General features: G+C 38.3%; 1 protein-coding gene across 1 annotated transcript in view; it reads right to left on the bottom strand.

Moving 5' to 3' along the window:
* The window catches only part of LOC109890174 (xylosyltransferase 1), a 134,815-nt gene that overhangs the window by 37,778 nt on the left and 74,802 nt on the right, over nucleotides 1-22,235 (bottom strand). The window contains exon 4 of the mRNA XM_031831843.1: nucleotides 17,250-17,452. Within this exon, the coding sequence (XP_031687703.1) occupies nucleotides 17,250-17,452 (203 nt within the window). The remainder of the gene's footprint in view (nucleotides 1-17,249; nucleotides 17,453-22,235) is intronic.

Genomic DNA, 22,235 nt, shown 5'->3' with positions numbered 1-22,235 from the left:
GAGCCTAAACTCTCCTAACAAAGCTGGGCTAGCACAGGCTGAAGGGATGCATATTAATGCCATTTACTGATGAAGGAGCAATTTCACAGCCCCAAGGCTTTACTTAGTAGACGCACGCACACTGATGTTGTGTAGCAGAACACACGCACGCACACACGCACACAAACACAGACAACACACACAGAGCATAGCACAGCGGGGGAAATCCAGGTCACAGCATAGCTTTGCCAGAGTTGTGTCATTGTGCCTGAGTGGTCACAGTCTGTCCAGTGGGTCTGGCTGGTTTGCTGACTGACTGTCTGCCCCCAGGGTGCAGTCTCTGTCTCTCTGTCACTATATGTCTGGCTGGATGGCATTCACACACACTGCGACCATAGCCAGTACCACAGAATTACCAGCCAAGCCCATATCACAGCCTTGCAGTCACCCTTAAACTAGCATCATAAAAACACCCTGCTACCCTGTTGGCATATGCCCTAATTGCACACTCTTAGCCAAATATACTTTACTATACTGTACTATACTGTGCATGTACTGTACTATAATGTACTATACTGTAATATACTGTACTATACTGTAATGTACTGTAGCTATACTGTACTATACAGTAATATACTGTAATGTATTGTACTATATTGTAAAGTACTGTACTATAATATACTGTACCTATACTACACTGTAATATGCTTTACTATACTGTAATGTACTGTACTGTAATCTACTGTACTATACTGTATGGTACCTATACTGTACTATACAGTAATATACTGTAATGTACTGCACTATACTGTAATGTACTGTGCTATACTGTACTATACTGTAATATACTGTACTATACTGTAATATACTGTACTATACTGTAATATACTGTACTGCACTATACTGTAATGTACTATACCATAATGTGCTATACTGTAATATACTGTACTGTACTATACTGTACTATACTGCAATATACTGTACTATACTGTACTGTACTATACTGTAATGCACTATACTGTAATGTACTATACCGTAATGTGCTATACCGTAATGTGCTATACCGTAATGTGCTATACTGTAATATACTGTACTGTACTGTACTATACTGTAATGTACTGTACTATTCTGTAATGTACTGTACTATTCTGTAATGTACTGTACTATTCTGTAATGTACTGTACTATTCTGTAATGTAATGTACTATGCTGTAGTATACAGTAATGTACTGTAATTGACTGTACTATAATGTACTATTGTGCTTTTACCACACTTGAATAGTTGACAAGTCCATATCACAAGTTATTTCTGAATCAAAGTTATGCATATGCTTTTTTGGTGGGTTACAACTTACAACTGACCAAAAGAGGGCAAGAGAGAGTCTATATTACATACCTATAGCGAGTCCTGTCAACATGTATACGGTTCATAAATCAGCTGGATAGTCTTTAGATAAACAGAAGGATAGTCTTTAGTGAAGCAGATGGATAGTCTTTCATAAAGCAACTGGATAGTCTTTTGTACAACAGCTGGATAGTCTTTAGTAAAGCTGCTGGATAGTCTTTAGTATAGCAGCTGGATAGTCTTTCGTAAAGAAGATGGATAATATTTCGTAAAAGCAACTGGATAGTCTTTAGTAAAGCAGCTGGATAGTCTTTAGTAAAACAGCTGGATAGTCTTTAGTAAAACAGCTGGATAGTCTTTAGTAAAACAGCTGGATAGTCTTTAGTAAAACAGCTGGATAGTATTTAGTATAGCAGCTGGATAGTCTTTAGTAAAACAACTGGATAGTCTTTAGTAAAACAGCTGGATAGTCTTTAGTAAAACAGCTGGATAGTCTTTAGTAAAACAGCTGGATAGTCTTTAGTAAAACAGCTGGATAGTATTTAGTATAGCAGCTGGATAGTCTTTAGTAAAACAACTGGATAGTCTTTAGTAAAACAGCTGGATAGTCTTTAGTAAAACAGCTGGATAGTCTTTAGTAAAACAGCTGGATAGTCTTTAGTAAAACAGCTGGATAGTATTTAGTATAGCAGCTGGATAGTCTTTAGTAAAGAAGATGGATAATATTTCGTAAAAGCAACTGGATAGTCTTTAGTAAAGCAGCTGGATAGTCTTTAGTACAACAGCTGGATAGTCTTTAGTAAAGCTGCTGGATAGCCTTTAGTATAGCAGCTGGATAGTCTTTAGTAAAACAGCTGGATAGTCTTTAGTAAAACAGCTGGATAGTATTTAGTATAGCAGCAGGATAGTCTTTAGTAAAGAAGATGGATAATATTTCGTAAAAGCAACTGGATAGTCTTTAGTAAAGCAGCTGGATAGTCTTTAGTAAAACAGCTGGATAGTCTTTAGTAAAACAGATGGATAGTATTTAGTATAGCAGCTGGATAGTCTTTAGTAAAACAGCTGGATAGTCTTTAGTAAAGCAGCTGGATAGTCTTTAGTAAAACAGCTGGATAGTCTTTAGTAAAACAGCTGGGTAGTATTTAGTATGGCAGCTGGATAGTCTTTGGTAAAACAGCTGGATAGTCTTTAGTAAAACAGCTGGATAGTCTTTGGTAAAACAGCTGGATAGTCTTTAGTAAAGCAGCTGGATAGTCTTTGGTAAAACAGCTGGATAGTCTTTAGTAAAGCAGCTGGATAGTCTTTAGTAAAGCAGCTGGATAGTCTTTAGTACAACAGCTGGATAGTCTTTAGTAAAACAGCTGGATAGTCTTTAGTAAAACAGCTGGATAGTATTTAGTATAGCAGCTGGATAGTCTTTAGTAAAACAGCTGGATAGTCTTTAGTAAAGCAGCTGGATAGTCTTTAGTAAAACAGCTGGATAGTCTTTAGTAAAACAGCTGGATAGTATTTAGTATGGCAGCTGGATAGTCTTTGGTAAAACAGCTGGATAGTCTTTAGTAAAACAGCTGGATAGTCTTTGGTAAAACAGCTGGATAGTCTTTAGTAAAACAGCTGGATAGTCTTTAGTAAAGCAGCTGGATAGTCTTTGGTAAAACAGCTGGATAGTCTTTAGTAAAGCAGCTGGGTAGTCTTTAGTAAAGCAGCTGGATAGTCTTTAGTACAACAGCTGGATAGTCTTTAGTAAAGCTGCTGGATAGTCTAGTATAGCAGCTGGATAGTCTTTCGTAAAGAAGATGGATAATATTTCGTAAAAGCAACTGGATAGTCTTTAGTAAAGCAGCTGGATAGTCTTTAGTACAACAGCTGGATAGTCTTTAGTAAAACAGCTGGATAGTATTTAGTATAGCAGCTGGATAGTCTTTAGTAAAACAACTGGATAGTCTTTAGTAAAGCAGCTGGATAGTATTTAGTAAAACAGCTGGATAGTATTTAGTAAAACAGCTGGATAGTATTTGGTATAGCAGCTGGATAGTCTTTGGTAAAACAGCTGGATAGTCTTTAGTAAAACAGCTGGATAGTCTTTAGTAAAACAGCTGGATAGTCTTTAGTAAAACAGCTGGATAGTATTTAGTATAGCAGCTGGATAGTCTTTAGTAAAGAAGATGGATAATATTTCGTAAAAGCAACTGGATAGTCTTTAGTAAAGCAGCTGGATAGTCTTTAGTACAACAGCTGGATAGTCTTTAGTAAAGCTGCTGGATAGTCTTTAGTAAAGCTTCTGGATAGTCTTTAGTATAGCAGCTGGATAGTCTTTCGTAAAGAAGATGGATAATATTTCGTAAAAGCAACTGGATAGTCTTTAGTAAAGCAGCTGGATAGTCTTTAGTAAAACAGCTGGATAGTCTTTAGTAAAACAGCTGGATAGTCTTTAGTAAAACAGCTGGATAGTCTTTAGTAAAACAGCTGGATAGTATTTAGTATAGCAGCTGGATAGTCTTTAGTAAAACAACTGGATAGTCTTTAGTAAAACAGCTGGATAGTCTTTAGTAAAACAGCTGGATAGTCTTTAGTAAAACAGCTGGATAGTCTTTAGTAAAACAGCTGGATAGTATTTAGTATAGCAGCTGGATAGTCTTTAGTAAAGAAGATGGATAATATTTCGTAAAAGCAACTGGATAGTCTTTAGTAAAGCAGCTGGATAGTCTTTAGTACAACAGCTGGATAGTCTTTAGTAAAGCTGCTGGATAGCCTTTAGTATAGCAGCTGGATAGTCTTTAGTAAAACAGCTGGATAGTCTTTAGTAAAACAGCTGGATAGTATTTAGTATAGCAGCTGGATAGTCTTTAGTAAAGAAGATGGATAATATTTCGTAAAAGCAACTGGATAGTCTTTAGTAAAGCAGCTGGATAGTCTTTAGTAAAACAGCTGGATAGTCTTTAGTAAAACAGATGGATAGTATTTAGTATAGCAGCTGGATAGTCTTTAGTAAAACAGCTGGATAGTCTTTAGTAAAGCAGCTGGATAGTCTTTAGTAAAACAGCTGGATAGTCTTTAGTAAAACAGCTGGGTAGTATTTAGTATGGCAGCTGGATAGTCTTTGGTAAAACAGCTGGATAGTCTTTAGTAAAACAGCTGGATAGTCTTTGGTAAAACAGCTGGATAGTCTTTAGTAAAACAGCTGGATAGTCTTTAGTAAAGCAGCTGGATAGTCTTTGGTAAAACAGCTGGATAGTCTTTAGTAAATCAGCTGGTTAGTCTTTAGTAAAGCAGCTGGATAGTCTTTAGTACAACAGCTGGATAGTCTTTAGTAAAACAGCTGGATAGTCTTTAGTAAAGCAGCTGGATAGTCTTTAGTAAAACAGCTGGATAGTCTTTAGTAAAGCAGCTGGATAGTCTTTAGTACAACAGCTGGATAGTCTTTAGTAAAACAGCTGGATAGTCTTTAGTAAAGCAGCTGGATAGTCTTTAGTACAACAGCTGGATAGTCTTTAGTAAAACAGCTGGATAGTCTTTAGTAAAGCAGCTGGGTAGTCTTTAGTAAAACAGCTGGATAGTCTTTAGTAAAGCAGCTGGATAGTCTTTAGTAAAACAGCTGGATAGTCTTTAGTAAAACAGCTGGATAGTATTTAGTATGGCAGCTGGATAGTCTTTGGTAAAACAGCTGGATAGTCTTTAGTAAAACAGCTGGATAGTCTTTGGTAAAACAGCTGGATAGTCTTTAGTAAAACAGCTGGATAGTCTTTAGTAAAGCAGCTGGATAGTCTTTGGTAAAACAGCTGGATAGTCTTTAGTAAAGCAGCTGGATAGTCTTTAGTAAAGCAGCTGGATAGTCTTTAGTACAACAGCTGGATAGTCTTTAGTAAAGCTGCTGGATAGTCTAGTATAGCAGCTGGATAGTCTTTCGTAAAGAAGATGGATAATATTTCGTAAAAGCAACTGGATAGTCTTTAGTAAAGCAGCTGGATAGTCTTTAGTACAACAGCTGGATAGTCTTTAGTAAAACAGCTGGATAGTATTTAGTATAGCAGCTGGATAGTCTTTAGTAAAACAACTGGATAGTCTTTAGTAAAGCAGCTGGATAGTATTTAGTAAAACAGCTGGATAGTATTTAGTAAAACAGCTGGATAGTATTTGGTATAGCAGCTGGATAGTCTTTGGTAAAACAGCTGGATAGTCTTTAGTAAAACAGCTGGATAGTCTTTAGTAAAACAGCTGGATAGTCTTTAGTAAAACAGCTGGATGGTCTTTAGTAAAACAGCTGGATAGTATTTAGTATAGCAGCTGGATAGTCTTTAGTAAAGAAGATGGATAATATTTCGTAAAAGCAACTGGATAGTCTTTAGTAAAGCAGCTGGATAGTCTTTAGTACAACAGCTGGATAGTCTTTAGTAAAGCTGCTGGATAGTCTTTAGTAAAACAGCTGGATAGTCTTTAGTAAAACAGCTGGATAGTCTTTAGTAAAACAGCTGGATAGTCTTTAGTAAAACAGCTGGATAGTATTTAGTATAGCAGCTGGATAGTCTTTAGTAAAACAACTGGATAGTCTTTAGTAAAGCAGCTGGATAGTATTTAGTAAAGCAGCTGGATCATATTTAGTAAAACAGCTGGATAGTATTTAGTATAGCAGCTGGATAGTCTTTGGTAAAACAGCTGGATAGTCTTTAGTAAAACAGCTGGATAGTATTTAGTAAAACAGCTGGATAGTATTTAGTATAGCAGCTGGATAGTCTTTGGTAAAACAGCTGGATAGTCTTTAGTAAAACAGCTGGATAGTCTTTAGTAAAACAGCTGGTTAGTCTTTAGTAAAACAGCTGGATAGTATTTAGTATAGCAGCTGGATAGTCTTTAGTAAAACAGCTGGATAGTCTTTAGTATAGCAGCTGGATATTCTTTAGTAAAGAAGATGGATAATATTTCGTAAAAGCAACTGGATAGTCTTTAGTAAAGCAGCTGGATAGTCTTTAGTACAACAGCTGGATAGTCTTTAGTAAAGCTGCTGGATAGTCTTTAGTATAGCAGCTGGATAGTCTTTAGTAAAACAGCTGGATAGTCTTTAGTAAAACAGCTCGATAGTATTTAGTATAGCAACTGGATAGTCTTTCGTAAAGAAGATGGATAATATTTCGTAAAAGCAACTGGATAGTCTTTAGTAAAGCAGCTGGATAGTCTTTAGTACAACAGCTGGATAGTCTTTAGTAAAGCTGCTGGATAGTCTTTAGTAAAACAGCTGGATAGTCTTTAGTAAAACAGCTGGATAGTCTTTAGTATAGCAGCTGGATAGTCTTTAGTAAAACAGCTGGATAGTCTTTAGTAAAACAGCTGGATAGTATTTAGTATAGCAGCTGGATAGTCTTTAGTAAAACAACTGGATAGTCTTTAGTAAAACAGCTGGATAGTCTTTAGTAAAACAGCTGGATAGTCTTTAGTAAAACAGCTGGATAGTCTTTAGTAAAACAGCTGGATAGTATTTAGTATAGCAGCTGGATAGTCTTTAGTAAAGAAGATGGATAATATTTCGTAAAAGCAACTGGATAGTCTTTAGTAAAGCAGCTGGATAGTCTTTAGTACAACAGCTGGATAGTCTTTAGTAAAGCTGCTGGATAGCCTTTAGTATAGCAGCTGGATAGTCTTTAGTAAAACAGCTGGATAGTCTTTAGTAAAACAGCTGGATAGTATTTAGTATAGCAGCAGGATAGTCTTTAGTAAAGAAGATGGATAATATTTCGTAAAAGCAACTGGATAGTCTTTAGTAAAGCAGCTGGATAGTCTTTAGTAAAACAGCTGGATAGTCTTTAGTAAAACAGATGGATAGTATTTAGTATAGCAGCTGGATAGTCTTTAGTAAAACAGCTGGATAGTCTTTAGTAAAGCAGCTGGATAGTCTTTAGTAAAACAGCTGGATAGTCTTTAGTAAAACAGCTGGGTAGTATTTAGTATGGCAGCTGGATAGTCTTTGGTAAAACAGCTGGATAGTCTTTAGTAAAACAGCTGGATAGTCTTTGGTAAAACAGCTGGATAGTCTTTAGTAAAGCAGCTGGATAGTCTTTGGTAAAACAGCTGGATAGTCTTTAGTAAAGCAGCTGGATAGTCTTTAGTAAAGCAGCTGGATAGTCTTTAGTACAACAGCTGGATAGTCTTTAGTAAAACAGCTGGATAGTCTTTAGTAAAACAGCTGGATAGTATTTAGTATAGCAGCTGGATAGTCTTTAGTAAAACAGCTGGATAGTCTTTAGTAAAGCAGCTGGATAGTCTTTAGTAAAACAGCTGGATAGTCTTTAGTAAAACAGCTGGATAGTATTTAGTATGGCAGCTGGATAGTCTTTGGTAAAACAGCTGGATAGTCTTTAGTAAAACAGCTGGATAGTCTTTGGTAAAACAGCTGGATAGTCTTTAGTAAAACAGCTGGATAGTCTTTAGTAAAGCAGCTGGATAGTCTTTGGTAAAACAGCTGGATAGTCTTTAGTAAAGCAGCTGGGTAGTCTTTAGTAAAGCAGCTGGATAGTCTTTAGTACAACAGCTGGATAGTCTTTAGTAAAGCTGCTGGATAGTCTAGTATAGCAGCTGGATAGTCTTTCGTAAAGAAGATGGATAATATTTCGTAAAAGCAACTGGATAGTCTTTAGTAAAGCAGCTGGATAGTCTTTAGTACAACAGCTGGATAGTCTTTAGTAAAACAGCTGGATAGTATTTAGTATAGCAGCTGGATAGTCTTTAGTAAAACAACTGGATAGTCTTTAGTAAAGCAGCTGGATAGTATTTAGTAAAACAGCTGGATAGTATTTAGTAAAACAGCTGGATAGTATTTGGTATAGCAGCTGGATAGTCTTTGGTAAAACAGCTGGATAGTCTTTAGTAAAACAGCTGGATAGTCTTTAGTAAAACAGCTGGATAGTCTTTAGTAAAACAGCTGGATAGTATTTAGTATAGCAGCTGGATAGTCTTTAGTAAAGAAGATGGATAATATTTCGTAAAAGCAACTGGATAGTCTTTAGTAAAGCAGCTGGATAGTCTTTAGTACAACAGCTGGATAGTCTTTAGTAAAGCTGCTGGATAGTCTTTAGTAAAGCTTCTGGATAGTCTTTAGTATAGCAGCTGGATAGTCTTTCGTAAAGAAGATGGATAATATTTCGTAAAAGCAACTGGATAGTCTTTAGTAAAGCAGCTGGATAGTCTTTAGTAAAACAGCTGGATAGTCTTTAGTAAAACAGCTGGATAGTCTTTAGTAAAACAGCTGGATAGTCTTTAGTAAAACAGCTGGATAGTATTTAGTATAGCAGCTGGATAGTCTTTAGTAAAACAACTGGATAGTCTTTAGTAAAACAGCTGGATAGTCTTTAGTAAAACAGCTGGATAGTCTTTAGTAAAACAGCTGGATAGTCTTTAGTAAAACAGCTGGATAGTATTTAGTATAGCAGCTGGATAGTCTTTAGTAAAGAAGATGGATAATATTTCGTAAAAGCAACTGGATAGTCTTTAGTAAAGCAGCTGGATAGTCTTTAGTACAACAGCTGGATAGTCTTTAGTAAAGCTGCTGGATAGCCTTTAGTATAGCAGCTGGATAGTCTTTAGTAAAACAGCTGGATAGTCTTTAGTAAAACAGCTGGATAGTATTTAGTATAGCAGCTGGATAGTCTTTAGTAAAGAAGATGGATAATATTTCGTAAAAGCAACTGGATAGTCTTTAGTAAAGCAGCTGGATAGTCTTTAGTAAAACAGCTGGATAGTCTTTAGTAAAACAGATGGATAGTATTTAGTATAGCAGCTGGATAGTCTTTAGTAAAACAGCTGGATAGTCTTTAGTAAAGCAGCTGGATAGTCTTTAGTAAAACAGCTGGATAGTCTTTAGTAAAACAGCTGGGTAGTATTTAGTATGGCAGCTGGATAGTCTTTGGTAAAACAGCTGGATAGTCTTTAGTAAAACAGCTGGATAGTCTTTGGTAAAACAGCTGGATAGTCTTTAGTAAAACAGCTGGATAGTCTTTAGTAAAGCAGCTGGATAGTCTTTGGTAAAACAGCTGGATAGTCTTTAGTAAATCAGCTGGTTAGTCTTTAGTAAAGCAGCTGGATAGTCTTTAGTACAACAGCTGGATAGTCTTTAGTAAAACAGCTGGATAGTCTTTAGTAAAGCAGCTGGATAGTCTTTAGTAAAACAGCTGGATAGTCTTTAGTAAAGCAGCTGGATAGTCTTTAGTACAACAGCTGGATAGTCTTTAGTAAAACAGCTGGATAGTCTTTAGTAAAGCAGCTGGATAGTCTTTAGTACAACAGCTGGATAGTCTTTAGTAAAACAGCTGGATAGTCTTTAGTAAAGCAGCTGGGTAGTCTTTAGTAAAACAGCTGGATAGTCTTTAGTAAAGCAGCTGGATAGTCTTTAGTAAAACAGCTGGATAGTCTTTAGTAAAACAGCTGGATAGTATTTAGTATGGCAGCTGGATAGTCTTTGGTAAAACAGCTGGATAGTCTTTAGTAAAACAGCTGGATAGTCTTTGGTAAAACAGCTGGATAGTCTTTAGTAAAACAGCTGGATAGTCTTTAGTAAAGCAGCTGGATAGTCTTTGGTAAAACAGCTGGATAGTCTTTAGTAAAGCAGCTGGATAGTCTTTAGTAAAGCAGCTGGATAGTCTTTAGTACAACAGCTGGATAGTCTTTAGTAAAGCTGCTGGATAGTCTAGTATAGCAGCTGGATAGTCTTTCGTAAAGAAGATGGATAATATTTCGTAAAAGCAACTGGATAGTCTTTAGTAAAGCAGCTGGATAGTCTTTAGTACAACAGCTGGATAGTCTTTAGTAAAACAGCTGGATAGTATTTAGTATAGCAGCTGGATAGTCTTTAGTAAAACAACTGGATAGTCTTTAGTAAAGCAGCTGGATAGTATTTAGTAAAACAGCTGGATAGTATTTAGTAAAACAGCTGGATAGTATTTGGTATAGCAGCTGGATAGTCTTTGGTAAAACAGCTGGATAGTCTTTAGTAAAACAGCTGGATAGTCTTTAGTAAAACAGCTGGATAGTCTTTAGTAAAACAGCTGGATGGTCTTTAGTAAAACAGCTGGATAGTATTTAGTATAGCAGCTGGATAGTCTTTAGTAAAGAAGATGGATAATATTTCGTAAAAGCAACTGGATAGTCTTTAGTAAAGCAGCTGGATAGTCTTTAGTACAACAGCTGGATAGTCTTTAGTAAAGCTGCTGGATAGTCTTTAGTAAAACAGCTGGATAGTCTTTAGTAAAACAGCTGGATAGTCTTTAGTAAAACAGCTGGATAGTCTTTAGTAAAACAGCTGGATAGTATTTAGTATAGCAGCTGGATAGTCTTTAGTAAAACAACTGGATAGTCTTTAGTAAAGCAGCTGGATAGTATTTAGTAAAGCAGCTGGATCATATTTAGTAAAACAGCTGGATAGTATTTAGTATAGCAGCTGGATAGTCTTTGGTAAAACAGCTGGATAGTCTTTAGTAAAACAGCTGGATAGTATTTAGTAAAACAGCTGGATAGTATTTAGTATAGCAGCTGGATAGTCTTTGGTAAAACAGCTGGATAGTCTTTAGTAAAACAGCTGGATAGTCTTTAGTAAAACAGCTGGTTAGTCTTTAGTAAAACAGCTGGATAGTATTTAGTATAGCAGCTGGATAGTCTTTAGTAAAACAGCTGGATAGTCTTTAGTATAGCAGCTGGATATTCTTTAGTAAAGAAGATGGATAATATTTCGTAAAAGCAACTGGATAGTCTTTAGTAAAGCAGCTGGATAGTCTTTAGTACAACAGCTGGATAGTCTTTAGTAAAGCTGCTGGATAGTCTTTAGTATAGCAGCTGGATAGTCTTTAGTAAAACAGCTGGATAGTCTTTAGTAAAACAGCTCGATAGTATTTAGTATAGCAACTGGATAGTCTTTCGTAAAGAAGATGGATAATATTTCGTAAAAGCAACTGGATAGTCTTTAGTAAAGCAGCTGGATAGTCTTTAGTACAACAGCTGGATAGTCTTTAGTAAAGCTGCTGGATAGTCTTTAGTAAAACAGCTGGATAGTCTTTAGTAAAACAGCTGGATAGTCTTTAGTATAGCAGCTGGATAGTCTTTAGTAAAACAGCTGGATAGTCTTTAGTAAAACAGCTGGATAGTATTTAGTATAGCAGCTGGATAGTCTTTAGTAAAACAACTGGATAGTCTTTAGTAAAGCAGCTGGATAGTATTTAGTAAAGCAGCTGGATCATATTTAGTAAAACAGCTGGATAGTATTTAGTATAGCAGCTGGATAGTCTTTGGTAAAACAGCTGGATAGTCTTTAGTAAAACAGCTGGATAGTATTTAGTAAAACAGCTGGATAGTATTTAGTATAGCAGCTGGATAGTCTTTGGTAAAACAGCTGGATAGTCTTTAGTAAAACAGCTGGATAGTCTTTAGTAAAACAGCTGGATAGTCTTTAGTAAAACAGCTGGATAGTATTTAGTATAGCAGCTGGATGGTCTTTAGTAAAACAGCTGGATAGTCTTTAGTATAGCAGCTGGATAGTCTTTAGTAAAGAAGATGGATAATATTTCGTAAAACAGCTGGATAGTCTTTAGTATAGCAGCTGGATAGTCTTTAGTAAAACAGCTGGATAGTCTTTAGTAAAACAGCTGGATAGTATTTAGTATAGCAGCTGGATAGTCTTTAGTAAAACAACTGGATAGTCTTTAGTAAAGCAGCTGGATAGTATTTAGTAAAGCAGCTGGATCATATTTAGTAAAACAGCTGGATAGTATTTAGTATAGCAGCTGGATAGTCTTTGGTAAAACAGCTGGATAGTCTTTAGTAAAACAGCTGGATAGTATTTAGTAAAACAGCTGGATAGTATTTAGTATAGCAGCTGGATAGTCTTTGGTAAAACAGCTGGATAGTCTTTAGTAAAACAGCTGGATAGTCTTTAGTAAAACAGCTGGATAGTCTTTAGTAAAACAGCTGGATAGTATTTAGTATAGCAGCTGGATGGTCTTTAGTAAAACAGCTGGATAGTCTTTAGTATAGCAGCTGGATAGTCTTTAGTAAAGAAGATGGATAATATTTCGTAAAAGCAACTGGATAGTCTTTAGTAAAGCAGCTGGATAGTCTTTAGTACAACAGCTGGATAGTCTTTAGTAAAGCTGCTGGATGGTCTTTAGTATAGCAGCTGGATAGTCTTTAGTAAAACAGCTGGATAGTCTTTAGTAAAACAGCTGGATAGTATTTAGTATAGCAGCTGGATAGTCTTTCGTAAAGAAGATGGATAATATTTCGTAAAAGCAACTGGATAGTCTTTAGTAAAGCAGCTGGATAGTCTTTAGTAAAACAGCTGGATAGTCTTTAGTAAAACAGCTGGATAGTCTTTAGTATAGCAGCTGGATAGTCTTTAGTAAAACAGCTGGATAGTCTTTAGTAAAACAGCTGGATAGTCTTTAGTAAAACAGCTGGATAGTATTTAGTAAAACAGCTGGATAGTCTTTAGTAAAACAGCTGGATAGTCTTTAGTAAAACAGCTGGATAGTCTTTAGTAAAACAGCTGGAAAGTCTTTAGTAAAACAGCTGGATAGTTTTCAGTAAAACAGCTGGATAGTCTTTAGTAAAGCAGCTGGATAGTCTTTAGTAAAGCAGCGGGATAGTCTTTAGTAAAGCAGATGGATAGTCTTTAGTAAAACAGCTGGATAGTCTTTAGTAAAGCAGCTGGATAGTCTTTAGTAAAGCAGATGGATCGTCTTTAGTAAAGCAGATGGATAGTCTTCAGTAAAACAGCTGGATAGTCTTTAGTAAAGCAACTGGATAGTCTTTAGTAAAGCAGCTGGATAGTTTTCAGTATAGCAGCTGGATAGTCTTAGTAGAGCAGCTGGATAGTTTTCAGTAAAGCAACTGGATAGTCTTTAGTAAAGCAGCTGGATAGTTTTCAGTATAGCAGCTGGATAGTCTTTAGTAAAACAGCTGGATAGTCTTTATTTAAGCAGCTGTATGTTATTTAGTAATGCAGCTGGATATTCTCTAGTAAAGCAGATGGATAGTCTTTCGTAAAGCAGTTATATATTATTTAGTAAAGCAGCTGGATAGTCTTTAGTAAAGAAGTTATCTATTATTTAGTAAAGCAGCTAGAAAGTATTTAGTAAAGCAGCTGGATAGTTTTTAGTAAAGAAGTTATATATTATTTACTAAAGCAGCTGGATATGCTTTAGTAAAGAAGTTATATATGATTTAGTAAAGCAGTTGTATAGTCTTTAGGAAAGAAGTTATATATTCTTTAGTAAAGCAGCTGCATAGTCTTAGTAGACCAGCTGGATAGTCTTTAGTAACGCAGCTGGTTAGTCTTTAGTAGAGCAGCTGGACAGTCTTTAGTAACGCAGCTGGACAGTCTTTAGTATAGCAGCTGGACAGTCTTTGGTAAAGGGCTTCCGAGTGGTGCAACATTCTAAGACACTGCATTTCAGTGGTAGAGGCGTCATTACAGACATCCTGTTTCGATTTCAGGCTGTATCACAACCAGCCGTGATTGGTAGTCCCATAGGGCGAGGCACAATTGGCTTGCAACTGACTTGCCTAGTTAAATAAAGGCTCCATTTAAACCAGGGGGTTAGAAAAGAGGATACAAGCAAGACAACACAGCCTGTCTTGAAGAGAAAAGCCTAGAAAGAGATCCTCACTCTGGGACAAAACAACCATGTGTCTTATCCCTCTCTCCTCCATCCCTCCATTACCAGCCCCCCGGGCAGACACCACCACTAGGGCGAGGGGGAGAGGGTATTTGGGCTGGGCCTTTCGGGCTCATCCATGTGGATGGGAGGACATTATCAGAGAATTAGACAGGGAATAATGCCTGTTTCTCTCCTCAGCCTTCAGCCTATACAGACACACTGATTCCAACATAGCAGCAGACCAGGGCTAACCCTGCACTCCTTAGAATTGGTGCTCTATGGCTGTAGCATATTGTAGGGATTGTCCCTTCATTCCTTACATAGTATCAGTGGAGAAGATGACCATAGGGTGGGTCCTAGCCTGTAGACTGTAGCATAGACTGGTTGGCTTCATTCTACACTCACTTGACTGTTGAATTGAACTGAATTGAAGAGGGCTGTCCAAGGCAAGTATAATCTGTCACAGAGTGTTCTTATTTTTGATTGTATCACTTTACGGCCCTGTAGGTGAGCAGGAGTGGATTGAGGGAGTGCATTGATGGCCAGAGTGTTGTGGGTTAATGGATGTAAATATGGTCTAAATGAGGAAACTTGAGTCAAATCCAAGAAGTGGTCCAAAAAAAGCACTTGCTAAGCGAAGATATTACTGTCTGCTACGCCAACGGGTAACCCCTCTCTTTCCCCCTTCTCTTCTGTCTCTTCTATTACTCCCTCTCCCTCCATCTCTCTCCTGATGGGCCTATAAAAACCTCCAGTGTCAGCCCTTTCCTCCGCCACATCACCGCCATGCAAATGAAGAGGAGACAGACAGGAAGAAAGAAACGGCTCATCAGCACACCACAAACACTTCCACTCACACAGTGGCAGACGCAAGCATACACCCACATTATGCAAACACAGGCATACACAAGGCATTATGCGCACGCGCGCATGCACGCGCACACACACACACACACACACACACGCACGCACACTTGAGCGCCTATAGACAGACACTGTCACTTTTATGATCGAGCATCAAAATCAGAACTATTCTCACCGTTTTCACACTATCCCATAATATCTACGACAAGCACATATCTTCATGGCAACAGACTAAAAGTAAGCTCTTTCAGAAACATAAATATTCCCCTGAACATTTCCCTGACAGGGTGAACACAAACAGGCGTGTCTCCTGAGCCTGTGTATACAAACCGTGTATATAAACCAACCACACGTGTTGGAATATAAAACAACACAGGGCAACCACCTCTTTCTTTATACCTTCCATCTTAGCTCCAAGTGTTGGACACACAAGGTCCAGTTTCCTTTTTCACAGTGGTGATTACAGCAACTGGTGGCCATCTGGGGAAAGTATGTGATCGAAGTCTATGAGGGACTAATGACCTTGAGGTTCACAATGGTGTGTATGTGTGACACTCGTTCCTCGGTGGAATGAGTTTTAAACTCTTCTTCTTCTCTTGCCCTCCAGCATTCCAACTACCTCCACAGACAGGTGCAGGCCCTGGCCTCCCTCCCAACCACCTGGAGGATGGCTACCATCTGGGGCGGTGCCACCCCCCCCCCCCACCTGTTGGGAAGTCAATACATATATTGACCTAGGGGCAATTAACATGCAATCATGTAACCTATTCAACTGAGTAAGTAAGCCAGGAGAGGGATTGGAATTTGGGGGCAACAAATGTGTAATCACCTTAAGAAGAACCGGAGATCGACTGTGATTGATCTAAGTTGCTTAGCTCGGGTCTTTGTTGTAAGTCTGCAGTGGTTGTATAGTGAATGTGACAGTATGGATTCCCTGAGGGCCTATGGGGTTATATAGCTGTGTGTCTACTGTCTGGTAGTTATTCAGATGGCTTTTGGTCTTCATAATGGCTCATTTTAAAGCGTGTCTGAACTGTAAATTATAATTACACAACAAAGGACTATCAATCTCTCAACAAAAATAAATTCAATCCATAACATGACCAAACAGGTGTTCAAAGTGTTCCATTCCTTTCGTGTCAGGTCACACAGGGACGTGAGCATGGGACGTAGTATTTCTTCTCTGTCTGACTCCTGGCCACTCAACCCTAACCAGCTTGACTGCTTCGAAGGAGAAGCGGCCCAAAACATCCTGCAACACCAAGACGTTCCATTAAAACCAATTTGCTGTCAACACAGCTGCTGCTACTTCCGTACTTAAACATAGACAGAGAATTCGGAAAGTATTCAGACCCCTTGACTTTTTCCACATTTTGTTACATTACAGCCTTATTCTAAAATGGATTAAATAAATAAAAATGTCAGCATCAGTCTACACACAATACCACATAATGGTTTAGGTTTAGACATTTTTGCTAATTTATCACAAATAAAAAACAGAAATACCTTATTTACATAAGTATTCAGACCTTTTGTTATGAGACTAAATATTTAGCTCAGGTGCATCCTGTTTCCATTGATCATCCTTGACATGTTTCTACAACTTCATTGGACATGATTTAGAAAGACACACACCTGTCTATATAAGGTCCCACAGTTAATAGTGCATGTCAGAGCAAAAACCAAGACATGATGTCAAAGGAATAGATGAACAGAGCAAAGTATAGAGAGATCCTTGATGAAAACCTGCTCCAGAGTGCTCAGGACCTCAGAATGGGGCCGAAGGTTCACCTTCCAACAGGACAACGACCCTAAGCACACAGCCAAGACAATGCAGGAGTGGCTTCAGTACAAGTCTCTGAATGTCCTTGAGTTGCCCAGCCAGAGCCCAGACTTGAACCCAATTGAACATCTCTGGAGAGACCTGAAAATAGCTGTGTAGCGACGCTCCCCATCCAGCCGGACAGAGAGGATCTGCAGATCTGTGCCAAGCTTGTAGTGTCATAACCAAGAAGACATGAATCTGTAACCGCTGCCAAATGTGCTACAACAAAGTACTGAGTAAAGGGTCTGAATACATTTGCAACCATTTCTAAAAACCTGTTTTTGCTTTTTCATTATGGGGTATTGTGTGTAGGGGAAAAACTGAGGGGAGGGGAAAAATGTAATCCTTTTTAGAATAAGGCTGTAACGTAACAAAATGTGGAAGTCAAGGGGTCTGAATACTTTCCGAATACACAGCAGGTCAACTATCTGGAAAACCTTGCCCCTCCACCCAAGTCACGTGATGGGGTAGTCTGCAGCGCTGAGGTTAATGAAGAAGTCCCAGCTCCAGTCGGTCATGGTGATCAGGTCTGACATGCTGCTAGCCTCTACCCCCCATCATCCTAACCCTCACCCCCTACCCCCCTGCACCTCCACTCCAGTCACCTGATGGGGTAGTCTGCAGCGCTGAGGTTGATGAAGAAGTCCCAGCTCCAGTCGGTCATGGTGATGAGGTCTGCCATGCTGCGGAGGTACATGGTGAGCAGGCTGGCACCGCCCCAGATGGTAGCCATCCTCCAGGGTGTCACCCTCACATTGGGGTACTGGGAGGCCAGGGCCTGCACCTGTCTGTGAAGGTAGTTGGAGCGCTGGAGGGGGAGAGAAGAGGAAGAGTTTAAAATGTTTCAAACTCATTCCACGGAGGGCCAAGTGTCTGCAGGTTTTTTCTACACCCTTGGACATGATTGATGAATTAAGGTCACTGGTTAGTAAGGAACTCCCCTCACCTGGTTATTTAGGTCTTAATTGAAAGGAAAATCCAAATATCAGCAGACACTAGGCCCTCCATGGAATGAGTTGGACACCCCTGGTAGAGGATAATGGTATAGACCAGGGCTCTCCAACCCTGTTCCTTGCGAGCTACTGTCCTGTAGGTTTTCACTCCAACCCCAATCTAGCACACTTGATTCCAGGGCTGGTCCTTGACGTTCTGCCACCATAGGCAAGACCAAAAAATACACGTGAATGATTGGTGATCCGGACAGGACCAAAAACCAAGTCTATTGTTATATCTGGAGTACTTATCCTGTCCTATCCAGTGTCCACAGCCAGAAGAGGACTAGCCACCCCACATAGCCTGGTTCCTCTCTAGGTTTCTTCCTAGGTTTTGGCCTTTCTAGGGAGTTTTTCCTTCTTCTACACCTGCATTGCTTGCTGTTTGGGGTTTTAGGCTGGGTTTCTGTACAGCACTTTGAGATATCAGTTGATGTACGAAGGGCTATATAAATACATTTGATTTGTTTTGATTTATAGTCTTACCTGGTCTATATGTATATAGTAGTAGTGTGAGGTGGTAGATGGTAGTCTATAGTCTGGTCTATATGTATATAGTAGTTGTGTGAGGTGTGGTAGATGGCAGTCTATAGTCTGGTCTATATATATAGTAGTAGTGTGAGGTGTGGTAGATGGTAGTCTATAGTCTGGTCTATTAGTATATAGTAGTAGTGTGAGGTGGTATATGGTAGTCTATAGTCTTACCTGGTCTATATGTATATAGTAGTAGTGTGAGGTGGTAGATGGTAGTCTATAGTCTTACCTGGTCTATATGTATATAGTAGTAGTGTGAGGTGGTAGATGGTAGTCTATAGTCTGGTCTATATGTTTATAGTAGTAGTGTGAGGTGGTAGATGGTAGTCTATAGTCTGGTCTATATATATAGTAGTAGTGTGAGGTGTGGTAGATGGTAGTCTATAGTCTGGTCTATTAGTATATAGTAGTAGTGTGAGGTGGTATATGGTAGTCTATAGTCTTACCTGGTCTATATGTATATAGTAGTAGTGTGAGGTGGTAGATGGTAGTCTATAGTCTTACCTGGTCTATATGTATATAGTAGTAGTGTGAGGTGGTAGATGGTAGTCTATAGTCTTACCTGGTCCATATGTATATAGTAGTAGTGTGAGGTGGTAGATGGTAGTCTATAGTCTATAGTCTGGTCTATATATATATAGTAGTAGTGTGAGGTGGTAGATGGTAGTCTATAGTCTGGGCTATACGTATATAGTAGTAGTGTGAGGTGGTAGATGGTAGTCTATAGTCTTACCTGGTCTATATGTATATAGTAGTAGTGTGAGGTGGTAGATGGTAGTCTATAGTCTTACCTGGTCTATGTGTATATAGTAGTAGTGTGAGGTGGTAGATGGTAGTCTATAGTCTGGTCTATATGTATATAGTTGTAGTGTGAGGTGGTAGATGGTAGTCTATAGTCTTACCTGGTCTATATGTATATAGTAGTAGTGTGAGGTGGTAGATAGTAGTCTATAGTCTGGTCTATATGTATATAGTAGTAGTGTGAGGTGGTAGATAGTAGTCTATAGTCTGGTCTATATGTATATAGTAGTAGTGTGAGGTGGTAGATGGTAGTCTATAGTCTATAGTCTGGTCTATATATATATATAGTAGTAGTGTGAGGTGGTAGATGGTAGTCTATAGTCTTACCTGGTCTATATGTATATAGTAGTAGTGTGAGGTGGTAGATGGTAGTCTATAGTCTATAGTCTGGTCTATATATATATAGTAGTAGTGTGAGGTGGTAGATGGTAGTCTATAGTCTTACCTGGTCTATATGTATATAGTAGTAGTGTGAGGTGGTAGATGGTAGTCTATAGTCTATAGTCTGGTCTATATATATATAGTAGTAGTGTGAGGTGGTAGATGGTAGTCTATAGTCTTACCTGGTCTATATGTATATAGTAGTAGTGTGAGGTGGTAGATGGTAGTCTATAGTCTTACCTGGTCTATATGTTTATAATAGTAGTGTGAGGTGGTAGTCTATAGTCTGGTCTATATATATATAGTAGTAGTGTGAAGTGGTAGATGGTAGTCTATGGTCTTACCTGGTGTATATGTATATCGTAGTAGTGTGAGGTGGTAGATGGTAGTCTATAGTCTTACCTGGTCTATATATATAGTAGTAGTGTGAGGTGTGATAGATGGTAGTCTATAGTCTGGTCTATATGTATATAGTAGTAGTGTGAGGTGGTAGATGGTAGTCTATAGTCTTACCTGGTCTATATATATATAGTAGTAGTGTGAGGTGTGGTAGATGGTAGTCTATAGTCTGGTCTATATGTTTATAGTAGTAGTGTGAGGTGTGGTAGATGGTAGTCTATAGTCTGGTCTATATGTATATAGTAGTAGTGTGAGGTGTGGTAGATGGTAGTCTATAGTCTATAGTCTGGTCTATATGTATATAGTAGTTGTGTGAGGTGTGGTAGATGGCAGTCTATAGTCTGGTCTATATATATAGTAGTAGTGTGAGGTGTGGTAGATGGTAGTCTATAGTCTGGTCTATTAGTATATAGTAGTAGTGTGAGGTGGTATATGGTAGTCTATAGTCTTACCTGGTCTATATGTATATAGTAGTAGTGTGAGGTGGTAGATGGTAGTCTATAGTCTTACCTGGTCTATATGTATATAGTAGTAGTGTGAGGTGGTAGATGGTAGTCTATAGTCTGGTCTATATGTTTATAGTAGTAGTGTGAGGTGGTAGATGGTAGTCTATAGTCTGGTCTATATATATAGTAGTAGTGTGAGGTGTGGTAGATGGTAGTCTATAGTCTGGTCTATTAGTATATAGTAGTAGTGTGAGGTGGTATATGGTAGTCTATAGTCTTACCTGGTCTATATGTATATAGTAGTAGTGTGAGGTGGTAGATGGTAGTCTATAGTCTTACCTGGTCTATATGTATATAGTAGTAGTGTGAGGTGGTAGATGGTAGTCTATAGTCTTACCTGGTCCATATGTATATAGTAGTAGTGTGAGGTGGTAGATGGTAGTCTATAGTCTATAGTCTGGTCTATATATATATAGTAGTAGTGTGAGGTGGTAGATGGTAGTCTATAGTCTGGGCTATACGTATATAGTAGTAGTGTGAGGTGGTAGATGGTAGTCTATAGTCTTACCTGGTCTATATGTATATAGTAGTAGTGTGAGGTGGTAGATGGTAGTCTATAGTCTTACCTGGTCTATGTGTATATAGTAGTAGTGTGAGGTGGTAGATGGTAGTCTATAGTCTGGTCTATATGTATATAGTTGTAGTGTGAGGTGGTAGATGGTAGTCTATAGTCTTACCTGGTCTATATGTATATAGTAGTAGTGTGAGGTGGTAGATAGTAGTCTATAGTCTGGTCTATATGTATATAGTAGTAGTGTGAGGTGGTAGATAGTAGTCTATAGTCTGGTCTATATGTATATAGTAGTAGTGTGAGGTGGTAGATGGTAGTCTATAGTCTATAGTCTGGTCTATATATATATATAGTAGTAGTGTGAGGTGGTAGATGGTAGTCTATAGTCTTACCTGGTCTATATGTATATAGTAGTAGTGTGAGGTGGTAGATGGTAGTCTATAGTCTATAGTCTGGTCTATATATATATAGTAGTAGTGTGAGGTGGTAGATGGTAGTCTATAGTCTTACCTGGTCTATATGTATATAGTAGTAGTGTGAGGTGGTAGATGGTAGTCTATAGTCTATAGTCTGGTCTATATATATATAGTAGTAGTGTGAGGTGGTAGATGGTAGTCTATAGTCTTACCTGGTCTATATGTATATAGTAGTAGTGTGAGGTGTTAGATGGTAGTCTATAGTCTTACCTGGTCTATATGTTTATAATAGTAGTGTGAGGTGGTAGTCTATAGTCTGGTCTATATATATATAGTAGTAGTGTGAAGTGGTAGATGGTAGTCTATGGTCTTACCTGGTGTATATGTATATCGTAGTAGTGTGAGGTGGTAGATGGTAGTCTATAGTCTTACCTGGTCTATATATATATAGTAGTAGTGTGAGGTGTGATAGATGGTAGTCTATAGTCTGGTCTATATGTATATAGTAGTAGTGTGAGGTGGTAGATGGTAGTCTATAGTCTTACCTGGTCTATATATATATAGTAGTAGTGTGAGGTGTGGTAGATGGTAGTCTATAGTCTGGTCTATATGTTTATAGTAGTAGTGTGAGGTGTGGTAGATGGTAGTCTATAGTCTGGTCTATATGTATATAGTAGTAGTGTGAGGTGTGGTAGATGGTAGTCTATAGTCTATAGTCTGGTCTATATGTATATAGTAGTTGTGTGAGGTGTGGTAGATGGCAGTCTATAGTCTGGTCTATATATATAGTAGTAGTGTGAGGTGTGGTAGATGGTAGTCTATAGTCTGGTCTATTAGTATATAGTAGTAGTGTGAGGTGGTATATGGTAGTCTATAGTCTTACCTGGTCTATATGTATATAGTAGTAGTGTGAGGTGGTAGATGGTAGTCTATAGTCTTACCTGGTCTATATGTATATAGTAGTAGTGTGAGGTGGTAGATGGTAGTCTATAGTCTGGTCTATATGTTTATAGTAGTAGTGTGAGGTGGTAGATGGTAGTCTATAGTCTGG

The sequence above is a fragment of the Oncorhynchus kisutch genome, linkage group LG1 (genome assembly GCF_002021735.2).
Source record: "Oncorhynchus kisutch isolate 150728-3 linkage group LG1, Okis_V2, whole genome shotgun sequence".
NCBI lineage: Eukaryota > Metazoa > Chordata > Actinopteri > Salmoniformes > Salmonidae > Oncorhynchus > Oncorhynchus kisutch.
This window is presented reverse-complemented; position numbering and strand designations above follow the sequence as displayed.